This window comes from Pleurodeles waltl, chromosome 8 (assembly GCF_031143425.1).
Source record: "Pleurodeles waltl isolate 20211129_DDA chromosome 8, aPleWal1.hap1.20221129, whole genome shotgun sequence".
NCBI lineage: Eukaryota > Metazoa > Chordata > Amphibia > Caudata > Salamandridae > Pleurodeles > Pleurodeles waltl.
This window is the reverse complement of record NC_090447.1, coordinates 716406126-716420686: the sequence shown is the minus strand read 5'-3', so window position 1 is coordinate 716420686 and position 14561 is coordinate 716406126. Positions and strand designations below refer to the sequence as shown.

General features: G+C 46.3%; 1 protein-coding gene across 3 annotated transcripts in view; it reads left to right on the top strand.

Moving 5' to 3' along the window:
- Positions 1–14561, top strand: part of DCBLD2 (discoidin, CUB and LCCL domain containing 2) — a 529217-nt gene that overhangs the window by 468939 nt on the left and 45717 nt on the right. For all 3 annotated transcript variants that reach the window (XM_069204886.1, XM_069204888.1, XM_069204885.1), the window contains exon 14: positions 14254–14391. In XM_069204886.1, the coding sequence (XP_069060987.1) occupies positions 14254–14391 (138 nt within the window). The remainder of the gene's footprint in view (positions 1–14253; positions 14392–14561) is intronic.

Below are 14561 nucleotides of genomic sequence, written 5' to 3'. Positions count from 1 at the left end.
GGAAGGCCTCCCAAATCTGTGTTCTTCCAGACTGCAAGAATTTGATTGGCCCTCTGAAATTTGTAAGCATTTGTATAACATTTTTTGCTTTTTTATCTTTTTACTCTGTTCACTCCTTAACTAAGACAGTGTTAAGAAAGTTTGTATTCCAGCCTTTTCGAATAGGATCCTTTTGTTTCTAGATTGGGATGCAAGTTTATCCTTATGAGAGTCCCTCTTAATGTGCCCCCTTTTGATCATCAAGTTGAGGTGCAAAAATGAAGATCGTTCTTGTGTGGCTTGGCTGTAATTGCTATTCCGTTCAGTGCAATTATTTTCAGCTTGTTTGTAGCCAGCTACTTAACTCTGACCTATGGTGTATAAGTGGTGGGACATTTACACACTTCCATGTAAGTTCATTTTCACAGTAGTACAGTATCCTGGATTGTTAGGTGATGTTTTCTTCTGCCTACACTCTGATTTAGTGAATATGGCTTGCTGTTAGATTATGTTGAAGGTTGTGGTCTTTCTGCCTCTCCTGTATACTTTTTCATTAGACCAGGTGTTGTTCTTCCGTGAAGATTTGTCTTATGGACTTAAAATAATTTAAAGGCATGTCAACTTAACATGGGGTTTCTAGCCCATGCTTTTGAAGGCTTTGGTTTCAAACGCCTGTTTTCAAGATATATATATATATATATATATATATATATTTTTTTTTTTTAATAAAATGTGTTCATTATTCAGCTGCTAAATGGCGGAATAAGTGCAAAACATGATCCATAACGTAGCCATCCTGCATAAACTTTGTTACAAGTAAGTACGCTTTTTCTGGCTTATATATGGAACAATGCGTTTGAGTAAATGTTTGCGTTAAGAGGAGTTGCTGTGTTACTGTCTTGGATTTTGTTCCTTGTTGTTTGGACTTTTGTCAGTATTTTTGTCACATGCGTTTTTGCAGTATTCTATGGTTGTCCAAATAACTCCATGTGCTTCCTTAACTGCTGAGTTCTTCCATTTTGGGTCCTCTCCTCTGTCATGACACATTTTACTGACCTTGGAGCTCTCCTGTTTTGCTCCCTACTGCCAGGTATCCACCATTGTTATGATTTGGCGTGCTCTCTTATCTCTCATATTTCTAAAGCAAGGAGGATAGGTTGGTACCATAAAGGACAAGATACTGTTTTAATTGATGCAGTAGTAGTCTTTATTTCCACTACTTGAAGGGGTGAATGGTAGGGTCTCCCATACTTCAAGGCTTGAAATTGAACTGATGTTGTACTCGAAAATGTCTATGATCTATCATATGTGAATTGTAAGAATTCCATGAGTCTTGGGAAGGAAGATATATTACCCTTAAAAGAAATTGCACAGATGTTTTAGCCAGTATAGAGAAAATATTTAGAAAGGCCCTTTGATATGCAGAAAACCAAAAAATAATTTATCTGATAGAGACTTCTAGCTGCAGATTCTTTGCCTTTTAATTCTTACCACATGTATTACTTTGTCGCGTGGGCTCTCATTATCCTAAATGAGAATACTGGATTTCTAGGCAGCAGGATCGTTCACAGTGTGGGGGACTGAGTGGGACCCACTTGGAAGGACCTCTGTCACCCTAAACCCGGTTTTGCTCCGGCTAACTAGCAGTGTCTCATTTCTCCAAAAGGGAAGAGATGATTGGGCAGCCGAGCGCATGACATCTTTGGAACTTCTCAGGGAAGTCGTGGTCACTCAGATCCAAACCAACTCTCTCATTTACAATATGATCTCATATACAAATGACAAAGGCAGTATAAGTTTTATATAATGTTTAATGAAACGACTGCATTTTAGATATTAAGGCGTGAGCCGCAATAACCAGAACCATACAACACAGTAGGATTGAAATAGTCACGAGGAGAGTGAAACATAAGAACAACGCTATTATCGTGTTTAAGAATTTCTACTCTCTCTCAGCTAGTTCTATTTCGAGCACAGCATTTTAAGCTTCTAACTTGCCTTTCTGAATCCCTGGGGAGACATCAGCCCTCATACCTGAGCAAAGCCTGTGATCTGGTTCAGCATCTGCAACAAGGCAGTCAGCGTCTAGTTGTGGTTCCCTGGTCGGAATCTCCCTCTTGCCTGTATTGGGACAAGGAAGTGTTTTTATAACTAAGATGTCAGCGTGATCACAAATGTCCCTACGCCGGAATGCCAAATACTAAACTCCTACCACGTCTATCGGCAATGTACCAGACTGTATCCTTGACTGGAGCACAGGAATGTGTTATGGAGAACTCCAGTGCTGAAGTAGGCTAAACAGTGTGATATAAAAAATAAAACAAGACCGTAGAACTGGCTATTTAAAAAAAAACAGTACGAAGCCGAATAAAAGCATTTAGAGCAAAGTGCACAGAGGCTCAAAGCTGCGAGCAAAGTAGTAAAATACATCCAGGGCAAAATGCACAAAGGCCTAAAGCCTGAAGCTAATGCGCAAAGGATACGTAAAACTGACCACACTACAACTTGATCACAAAGATTTTCCGTGAGCAGTATCGCTGAGTGCTAGTAGGTGGTACCATTCGGTCCCTCATCTGTCTGAGCCGGAGATGATGTTGTGGTACCTACATAGGCGCCACCCAGGCGTGCCAGAGTCAGTTCTTTTCTTTCTGTGCCAGAATTCATGCTGATCCAGAGAAGCTATCCCTCTAACTTTTTGACTGGAGTTTTTTGGCATTTTGTCAAGTATTTTTCAGGTTTTTCCTCGTGATGCGTCGAGGATGTCATCCAGGAAGACTGGTTTTAAGCCCTGCAGAGTCTGTCACCGGTCGATGTTGGTGACTGATCAGCACCTCGTCTGTGGTGTTTGGATTGCAACCATGACCCTAAGTCATGCTCTGAATATCGGGCCCTGCATCCGGAGGCTTTGAGGGAATGGTCCCTAAACCTGATGTGCGGTCTGGCATGCAACTCCACGCAACTTGAGGTACTGGTCGAGGGGAAGGTCCGGGCCCAGTCACGGAGTCCGAAGTGGTCGTCATTCACTCCAAGTTCTTAGGGTGACATGTAAGTCAAGGCGCAAGAAGAAGAGCAAGAAGTCAAAGCGGTCTTCAACTTCTCCTCTGTTGGCTGACGCGACAAGGGAGCATCTGCATTCTAGGCCTCGTTCCTCGAAACCTGCGTCTGGGCTGGCTCTATGCCTCCCTAACTTCTGTGAGCCGGAGAGACCTCTGCCCAGCTTGAAGCGATCAGTGAGGCCATGCACCTTATTTTGGGCAGTCTGACCCGCTTGGTGTGCCTTTGGGCACCACTGAGTCGGAACGGCCCCCGTTGGGTTCTGTGCCCATAGCTTAGGCACCAATGGGGCCCCCAGGGACCCAGTCCTGGATCTGGACAAGCGCCGGTCATACTATCTTGAACTTCCCAAGGTCAATGGTCCCGGCTCTATCATCACCATTGTCATCCGCAACTCTGATATGGACCCGAATGGGCTGTGCCTGACTCTGGCAGGAGCTTTGCCTCCTAGATCGGATCCTGAGCCCTATTCCCTTGAGCTGCTAGGCCTCTGGGAAGACTAGGAGCGGCCTGTGGACTCTTTACAATACCAGCCCTATGAGGAAGAATTGGAATGGGATGAGGATCTGGGTGAAGCCAGTTGACTGGATACATCCCTGTTATTGGCTTGCTTTCTTCCCCTACCATTGCTACGGAGGAAGGAGCTTCCTATGCAGTGGTAGTGCGGAGGGCGGGTGAGGTCCTTGACCTTCAGCTATTCTCCGTGGCAGTCAAGATTAATCTCTTGATAGAGGTACCACAACCGGGAGTTTCTACATCCGAACACTTACTCCTGTTGAAATATGGCCTCAAAGATGTCCTTTTGGGTACCTTGTCCAAACCCAGCACAGGGGCTAATTTGAATAAGACGATTTCTCGCTGCCATCGCCCCACTCCTGGGGTTCCAACTTTCCTCACACAACACCCCACCCCTGAGAGCTTGGTGGTCCAAGCCTCAATTTCCTGTGGTGCTTTTCCTACCGCTCTCCAGAAAGGGAATCCAAGAGACTGGATTAATTTAAGAAGAAGATGTTTCCATTTGCCAGCCTGACATTGTGGCCTGTGAACGCCACATGGCTTTTGGGCTGTTATTCTCACTCCCTGTGGGACACGGTTGTGCAAGTGCTGCCCCAAATTCCGGAGGAGGCTCGGGCTGTACTTTCTCTGGCTGTTGCTGATGAGAGGGATCCATCAAAGTCCACAGTTCATTGCAGACTTGACACAACTGACTTGCAAGGCAGTGCACTTCCCTGAGGCACCACACCTGACTGAGGACATTTGGCCTTTCTAGGATGTCCAAGCTTTCCTTGTGGACATGCCTTTTGATAGCACCAGTCTGTCTGCAGACGAGGCAGATTCTGCACTCAAATGATTTAAGGATCCTGGAGTTACAGCCAGGTTCTTGGGCCTCACTGCAGCCCGTCACCCCTCCCCGCCCCCAGCCGCCACTCCTACCCCCACAAAACTGCCTTTCGCTCCTTTTGTGTCTACAGAATGGGCTTCCTGCCATGCCATTTCTTGGCCAGCCACCATGCCATGCATGCTTCCCATCCTCTGCATTGATGAGGTTGCCATACCCACAGACCTCATGGGCCAGTTGACAAGCGGTCTGGTCAGTCCACCACGCCCTCCCTTGCATCAGCCTTCAAACCCTCCTAGTCTGTCCCTTTACCACCATTGGCACCCAGTTGGCGATAGGATGTGCCATCACCTGCCCCACTGGCAGTCCATAACATCAGATAGGTGGGTTTTGCAGACAGTCTGGGGTGGCTACTCCCTCCCCTTCAAGACTACTCCTCCACCAATACCACCATCTGACAGAGGATTATCTGTCCCTTCTCTGCTGGGAAGTCGTGGCTCTCTTCGCCAAGGGAGCCTTAGAGAGGGTTCTGGAGCCAGAAGTAGGCTGTGGGTACCAATTTCTGGTAGTCAGAGAGGACAAAGGTCTTCGTCCTATTCTAGATCTTCGAGCCCTCAATCTCTTCCTCAAGAAGGAGAATTCAAAATGCCCAGGTTGACTTGGGTCTTGTCTGCCCTGGACCCTGGTGACTGTATAGTAGCATTAGATTTGCAGACCATCTATTTTCACATCCTCATCCTGCCTGCCTCTCAGCACTATCTGCGGTTTTTGGTAGGCCACAAGAATTTTCAATTTGCTGTGCTCCCCTTTGGCATTACCTGCGCCCCTTGGGTGTTCACTAAGGTGATGGTGGTGGTTGTAGCTCATCTGCTGAGATCAGGGGTTGCAGTCTTCTCCCTATCGCAAAGATTGGCTGTTCCAGGTGGACTCGCCACAGGCTGTCGTCTCCCACCTCCTGACTATGGTGAATCTCCTGCATTAGTTGGGGTTCATTATAAATGTGCCAAAGTCACACCTGACTCTCGCTCAGACGCTCCCTTTCATCTGAGCTGTTCTGGACGTAGTGCAGTTGCAGGCTTACCCTCCCGAATGGCGAGTCCAGGATATTCAGGCTATGATACTGATGTTTCAGCCTCTATCTTGAATTATAGAGAGACTGACTCGGAGGCTGCTGGGACTCATGGTCTCCTGCATCATGCTGGTGACACATGTCAGATGGCATATGCAGGTCTCCAGTAGGACATAAAGTTTCACTGGGCACAGCATCAGGGGAATCTCTGACGTGGTCCGTATCGCGGAGGGAACTGTAAAGGTCTTGCAGTGGTGGCTAACCAACCGCGATTGGGTCAGAGGCAGCGCTTCTCCCTTCCCCAGGCAGATCTGACAGTAGTGACATATGCGTGACTCCTCGGATGGGCAGCAATCCTGTCTCCATATCAACCTGCTGGATCTCTGAGCGATCCGTCTGGCTTTAAAATCCTTTCTACCCTCCATGAAGGGAAGGCTAGTGCAGGTGTTCACGGATAACACCACCACCATGTGGTATTGCAACAAACAGGACAGGGTGGGGTTGTGGACCCTTTGTCAAGAGGCTCTGCGTCTCTTAACATGGCTGGAACAGCATCGCATATCCCTGGTGGTTCAACATCTGGCAGGCTTTCTGAATGTCAGAGCGGACAAACTCAGCTGAGGATGTCTAGCGGATTACGAATGATGTCTCCACCCCGAGGTGGTGCAAGATTTCTTTCAGCAGTGGGGAGACCCTTGGTTACGTCTGTTCACCTCTGCCGAGAATGTGCACTGTCAGCAGTTTTGCGCATAGCAGTTTCCAAGGTGACTTTCGCTCAGAGATGCTTTCCAAGTCATCTTTGTGGCTCTGGACTGGGCACGGAGAGCCTGGTATTCCCAGCTACTGAGCATGTCCATCAATTCTTCAATCAGACTGCCCCGTTGGGAGGATCTTCTGTCGCAGCAGCAGGGGAGGTTTTTTCACCTGAACCTGTCCACACTCTGCGTTTTTGTTTGGAGATTGAGCGGCTGCAGCTGACAGCTTTTGACCTTCCTCCGGAGGCGTCCCTCCCGCAAGACGGTATACACCTGCCATTGGAGGGAATTTGTGGCATGGTATTCAGAGAAATCTGTTAATACCCTTTCTGCCCCTCTTTCTGAGGTTCTACTTTTTCCATTGCCCAGCACTCTTAATACATATGTTCGATGGCATCTGTCGCTGTAGATACACATGGTATGCATGAGCTCGCCATCTGGTGTTGGGTCGGAGTGTTACAAGTTGTTTTTCTTCGAAGAAGTGTTTTCGAGTCACGGGACCGAGTGACTCCTCCTTCTGTGCTCATTGCGCATGGGCGTCGACTCCATCTTCGATTGTTTTCTTTCCGCCATCGGGTTCGGACGTGTTCCTGTCGCTCCGGGTTTCGGAACGGAAAGATAGCTGAAAACGGAAGATTTTCGACGGTATCGTTGCGATCCGGTTCGAGATAGACACATACGACGACGCGTTGAACATCGAAGCGCTTCGGTGCCCTTCGGGGTAGATTTCGGCACCCCGTCGGGGCCTAGTCGACCCGACCGCGTGGAGAACAACGCCGATGGAACGGACCCCGTTTCGATTCTGCCCCGAATGCCACAACAAATATCCTTATACGGACCTACACTCGGTCTGTAACCTGTGCCTGTCACCCGAGCACAGCGAAGAATCCTGTGAGGCCTGTCGGGCGTTCCGGTCCCGAAAAACTCTGCGCGACCGTCGAGCGAGGAGACTGCAGATGGCGTCCACGCCAAAGGAGCGTCGACAGTTCGAGACAGAAGAGGAACAGGAGGAATCCTTTTCCATCCAGGATTCAGACTCCGACGAGCTAGACTCTACAAAAACTGTGAGTAAGACGTCGAGATCAGAACTTAAAAAAGGAAAGAAGGCCCAGGGGACGCCACTGCCAACCGGCCATGGCTCCACCCAAATTCTCGGTGACCAACAATCGGCACCGAAAAAGGCCCATTCAGTGTCGAGATCGTCCGACTTCGGTCGAGACACCGGCACGCAGCCTCCTCGGGACCGAGAGAGTGCTAAACAGAAGCATCGACACCGAGAGTTCGGTGTCGACACGGATCGACGCCGAGACAGTGGCGCCGAAGACCATAGAGGCCAAGAATTTTCGGCACAGAAAAAGAGGAAGGTTACCTCGGAGCCGAAAAAACAATCAACAGGGTTTTCGGAGCCGAAAAAAGCGACATCAGACCCTGTTTCAGGCTCCTATACTGAAGAGCATTCTATGTCTTCACAAATGAAGAAACATAGATTTGAACAAGAACTGCAATCCACTGACGTGGATCACACGCAAAAGCGTATCTTTATTCAGCAGGGGACTGGGAAGATCAGTACCCTTCCACCTGTCAAACGAAAGAGAACGCTTCAGTTTACTCCTCAGCAACAAACAGCACAAAACGTAACACCTCCTCCCTCGCCTCCACCTGTAACTCCGGCTTCGCCAACTTACACCCCATCACATTCGCCAGCTCACACCGCCATGAGCCACGATGACCAAGATCAGGATGCGTGGGACTTGTACGACGCACCAGTGTCTGATAACAGCCCAGACACATACCCAACTAGGCCATCACCACCGGAAGACAGCACAGCCTACTCACAAGTGGTGGCTAGAGCAGCACTATTCCATAATGTGGAACTACACTCGGAACAAGTAGAGGATGATTTTTTATTTAACACCCTCTCTTCAACCCACAGCTCCTACCAAAGCCTGCCGATGCTCCCAGGCATGCTACGCCATGCAAAGGACATTTTCAAGGAGCCAGTTAAAAGTAGGGCAGTGACGCCTAGGGTGGACAAAAAGTATAAGGCGCCTCCTACGGACCCTGTATTCATCACCTCTCAGTTGCCACCAGATTCTGTGGTGGTAGGGGCTGCCAGAAAACGGGCAAATTCACACACTTCTGGGGATGCACCTCCCCCAGATAAAGAAAGCAGGAAGTTCGATGCAGCCGGGAAGAGGGTTGCTGTCCAAGCAGCAAACCAGTGGCGCATTGCAAATTCACAAGCGCTGCTAGCGCGATACGACAGAGCCCACTGGGATGAGATGCAGCATCTCATTGAACATCTCCCAAAAGATCTGCAAAAAAGAGCAAAACAGGTTGTTGAGGAGGGTCAAAATATTTCCAACAATCAAATACGCTCCTCCATGGATGCAGCAGACACGGCCGCAAGGACCATTAATACGTCGGTTACCATCCGTAGGCACGCATGGCTCAGAACGTCTGGATTCAAGCCAGAAATTCAGCAGGCAGTGCTTAACATGCCAGTAAACGAAAAACTTCTGTTCGGTCCGGAGGTCGACACAGCCATAGAAAAGCTCAAGAAGGACACTGACACTGCCAAGGCCATGGGCGCACTCTACTCCCCGCAGAGCAGAGGATCTTATAACACCTTCCGCAAAACACCTTTTAGAGGAGGGTTTCGGGGTCAGGCCACACAAGCTAGCACCTCACAGTCCGCACCGCCCACCTACCAGGGACAGTACAGGGGAGGTTTTCGGGGCCAGTATAGAGGGGGGCAATTCCCTAGGAATAGAGGAAGATTTCAAAGCCCCAAAACCACTACCAACAAGCAGTGACTCACACGTCACTCACCCCTCCCACACAACACCAGTGGGGGGGAGGATACGTCAATATTACGAAGCATGGGACAAAATAACTACAGACACATGGGTCCTAGCAATTATCCAACATGGTTATTGCATAGAATTCCTGCAATTCCCTCCAGACATACCACCAAAATCACAAAATTTATCAAAATACCATTCACAGCTTCTAGAGATAGAAGTTCAAGCACTACTGCAAAAAAATGCAATAGAATTAGTACCAAGCACACAAATAAACACAGGAGTTTATTCACTGTACTTCTTGATACCAAAAAAGGACGAAACACTGAGACCAATTCTAGACCTCAGAGTAGTAAACACATTCATCAAATCAGACCACTTTCACATGGTCACACTACAAGAAGTGTTACCATTGCTCAAAAAACACAACTACATGACAACCCTAGACCTCAAGGACGCATATTTCCATATACCAATACATCAATCACACAGGAAATATCTAAGGTTTGTATTCAAAGGAATACATTACCAATTCAAAGTATTGCCTTTTGGTTTAACAACCGCTCCAAGAGTATTCACAAAATGCCTAGCAGTAGTCGCTGCACACATCAGAAGGCAGCAAATACATGTGTTCCCGTATCTAGACGACTGGCTAATCAAAACCAGTTCGATCACACAATGCTCAAACCACACAAATCAAGTCATACAAACCCTCTACAAACTAGGGTTCACCGTCAACTTTGCAAAATCAAACATTCTGCCAAGCAAAGTACAGCAATATCTAGGAGCCATAATAGACACGACAAAAGGAGTAGCAACGCCAACTCCACAAAGGATCCACAATTTCAACAGTCATTCAACACGTCTCCAAACCAAACAATACAAGCAAGAACAATACTACAGCTCCTAGGCATGATGTCCTCATGCATAGCCATTGTCCCAAACGCAAGACTGCACATGAGGCCCTTACAACAGTGCCTAGCCTCACAGTGGTCTCAAGCACAGGGTCACCTTCTAGATCTGGTGTTGCTAGACCGCCAAACTTACCTCTCGCTTCTATGGTGGAACAGTATAAATTTAAACATAGGGCGGCCTTTCCAAGACCCAGTGCCACAGTACGTAATAACAACAGATGCTTCCATGACAGGGTGGGGAGCACATCTCAATCAACACAACATAAGAGGACAATGGAACATACATCAAACAAAACTGCATATAAATCATCTAGAATTATTAGCAGTTTTTCAAGCACTAAAAGCTTTCCAACCAATCATAACCCACAAATACATCCTTGTCAAAACAGACAACATGACAACGGTGTATTATCTAAACAAACAAGGAGGAACACATTCAACGCAGTTAAGCTTGTTAGCTCAAAAAATATGGAAGTGGGCAATCCACCATCAAATTGGTCTAATAGCACAGTTTATTCCGGGGATCCAGAATCAGCTGGCAGACAATCTCTCTCGAGATCACCAGCAAGTCCACGAATGGGAAATCCACCCACAGATTCTGAACACCTACTTCACACTCTGGGGAACACCACAAATAGACTTATTTGCAACAAAAGAGAACGCAAAATGCCAAAACTTCGCGTCCAGATACCCACACAAGCAATCCCAAGGCAATGCCCTATGGATGAACTGGTCAGGAATATTTGCTTACGCTTTTCCTCCTCTCCCTCTCCTTCCTTACCTAGTAAACAAATTGAGTCAAAACAAACTCAAACTCATTTTAATAGCACCAACTTGGGCAAGACAACCCTGGTACACAACACTGCTAGATCTGTCTGTAGTACCACACATCAAACTGCCCAACAAACCAGATCTGTTAACGCAACACAACCAACAGATCAGACACCCGGACCCAGCATCGCTGAATCTAGCAATCTGGCTCCTGAAATCCTAGAATTCGGACACTTACAACTTAGCCAAGAGTGTATGGAAGTCATAAAGCAGGCCAGAAGGCCATCCACTAGACACTGCTACGCAAGTAAGTGGAAAAGATTTGTTTGGTACTGCCATCATAATCAGATACAACCACTAGACGCAACTCCAAAACATATAGTAAATTACTTGCTCCATTTACAAAAAGCAAAGCTAGCCTTCTCTTCTATTAAAATACACCTTGCAGCAATATCTGCATACCTGCAAACTACCTATTCAACTTCCTTGTATAAAATACCAGTTATCAAAGCATTCATAGAAGGGCTTAAAACAATTATACCACCAAGAACACCACCTGTTCCTTCATGGAACCTAAACGTGGTTCTAACAAGACTCATGGGCCCACCTTTCGAACCCATGCACTCTTGCGGAATACAATTCCTAACCTGGAAAGTTGCCTTTCTCATCGCCATTACATCTCTAAGAAGAGTAAGTGAAATTCAAGCGTTCACAACACAAGAGCCTTTTATACAAATACATAAAAATAAGGTCGTCCTACGACCTAATCCAAAATTTTTACCAAAAGTTATTTCACCATTCCATCTAAATCAAACGGTAGAACTACCAGTTTTTTTCCCACAGCCAGATTCTGTGGCTGAAAGAGCACTACATACATTAGATGTCAAAAGAGCATTAATGTACTACATTGACAGAACAAAAAACATCAGAAAAACTACACAGCTATTTATTGCATTCCAAAAACCTCATGTAGGTAACCCAATATCAAAACAAGGTATAGCCAGATGGATAGTTAAATGCATCCAAATCTGCTACCTTAAAGCAAAAAGACAACTGCCCATTACTCCCAGGGCACATTCAACAAGGAAAAAAGGTGCTTCAATGGCCTTTTTAGGAAACATCCCAATGCAGGAAATATGTAAGGCAGCCACTTGGTCTACGCCTCACACATTCACCAAACACTACTGTATAGATGTGCTATCCGCACAACAAGCTACAGTAGGTCAAGCTGTATTAAGAACTCTATTTCAGACAACTTCTACTCCTACAGGCTAAACCACCGCTTATGGGGAACTAACTGCTTACTAGTCTATGCATACCATGTGTATCTACAGCGACAGATGCCATTGAACTGAAAATGTCACTTACCCAGTGTACATCTGTTCGTGGCATCAGTCGCTGAGATTCACATGGACCCACCCACCTCCCCGGAAGCCTGTAGCAGTTCAGAAGTTACCTTCAATTTTGTACATTTGTATATATATTATTTAATCCTTTAATAGGTACATACTTACATTTTTCATTGCGCGGGCACTATTACTATAGTACAACTCCTACCTCACCCTCTGCGGGGAAAACAATCGAAGATGGAGTCGACGCCCATGCGCAATGAGCACAGAAGGAGGAGTCACTCGGTCCCGTGACTCGAAAACACTTCTTCGAAGAAAAACAACTTGTAACACTCCGACCCAACACCAGATGGCGAGCTCATGCATACCATGTGAATCTCAGCGACTGATGCCACGAACAGATGTACACTGGGTAAGTGACATTTTCATTATCTGCCATTTCCGTCCTATTAAAGCTGTCTGATCAACCTTGTTTGTTCAAGTCCCCTATAGTACAGAGGTTTCTCCAAGGTCTTACTCATCTCGTTCCTCCTTTTCCATTCATTATGCCCCTGTGGGACTTTAATCTGATTCTTACATTTTTGATATGTGCTCCTTTTGAGCCTCTCCACAATTGTCCCCTTAGGCTTCTAACACTGAAAACAGCCTTCCTTGTGGCAATTACATCTGCCCGCGGAGTGAGTGAGCTGCAGGCCTTATCATCTAAGCTGCCTTACCTCTCTGTATACCTTGACGTACTGGTGCTTCGCAAAAGGACCTCTCTTCTACCAAAAGTGGTCACACCTTTTCATGCTCGCCAGTCTATCACTTTGCCTACTTTTTATGCACCCCCACATCCTTCTAAGGAAGAGGATAGACTCCACCGTCTGGACCCAAAAAGAGCATTTGCTTTCCACCTTGACCCTACCTGAGAGTTCTGGGTGGATGACCAACTCTTTGTGGGGTATGTGGGTGCTAAGACAGGTAGGGCAGTGCTGAAGCCAACTGTCTCTTGTTGGGTCGTGTTCTGCATCAATATCTGCTATGCACTGGCCAAAAGTAGCTTCTTGAAGGTCTGGGAGATCATTCTATCAGAGCTAAAGCTACGACCTCTGTGTTAGCATGCAGAGTTCCAATCCGGGACAGCAGCAACACAAGCATCTCTGCATACGTTTACCAAACACTATTGCCTGGACAGTCAAGTCTCTGGGATTTTGCACTTTGCCGGTTCAGTTCTACAGAACCTTCTCATTAGAAATTGGTTTGCAGACTTCCGTCTGGGGGTTGTATTGCTTGGGTATCTAGTCAAAGGTAAGGAATCTGTAGCTAGAAGTCTCTCTCAGATGAATAAGTTACTTACCTTCGGTAACGCCTTGTCTGGTAGAGACTATCCTCCCTGCTCTGCGATTGGATTTCTAGGGCCAGAGATGAACCTTTCCAAGGACCTAGTTTTGACACACTAGGGGTCAATGTTCTTCATGGCTCTGCACGTCTGGTGTGGAAAGCCATGAAAAGAAATTGATCTCGGCACGCCGGGGTGGTGCCTGTATCGGTATCGTAGCGTCACTTCTGGTGCGAACGATGACTGACGTGGAGCCAGTCAACACCGCCTAGCAGAGCGCAGGGTTACTGCTGACGAAAATGTTTCAGATCCAGTCTGGTACCTAGGGAGAATTCAAAGGTGAGGAATCTGCAGCTAGATATAGTCTCTACCAGGTAAGATGTTGCCAAAGGTAAGTAACATGTTCTTTAATTTGTCACACAAGAGAGCAGTTTCAGATCTTTCCTTGTGTCTCTAGTTTGCATTGGCTGATGCAAATGAAAAAAGGACGTTTCTCATGTATCTGGTGCTCACTACTAAAACCTTTAATGAGTATGTTGGAGGGGTTCACTGATTCATAATCTTTATCTCTCTGTTAACTGTCTTATGCATGCTGATTAAATAATTGATCATAAACACTAAGTATATTTGACTAATTATCTAATCGCTCTAGTTCAGTCAGACACATTGCACAGATACCTTACCAATAACGTGGCCTACTGTGTCAGAGAGCAGAGGTGTGAGACCTTTTCCAGCAGTCATTTGATTATCAAAGTAAGAAGCTATTTCGCAGGTGCTAACTTCTGGGGATTTTTAAGACCTCAATCTGACATCTGCTTCTATGGTGTATAAAACAATGACCCTTGAAAATATTACTGGCTTTGTTTGATGTAATTTGTGCTTTTGGATCTTGATGAAGGCTGGTGGAAAGGAATGAAGCAATTTCTTCCTATGAAGTCAGCAGAGCATGAGGAGACTCCGGTGCGTTACAGCAGCACTGAAGTGAGCCGAATGAGACCAAGGGAAATGGCCACCATGTTACACACTGAAACAGCAGGTACTGTTTTATGTACTTTATCTCTTTTCTGATTTTATGTAGTGTACAAATGGTTTGTTTTGTTCCCATTTACTTTTTAGTAGCAGTATATGAATATGTTGAACCTTTTAGTGACTACTTATAAAAAATCACACCTTTTATTTTATTAAGTTGATCAACCAAACAAAGGA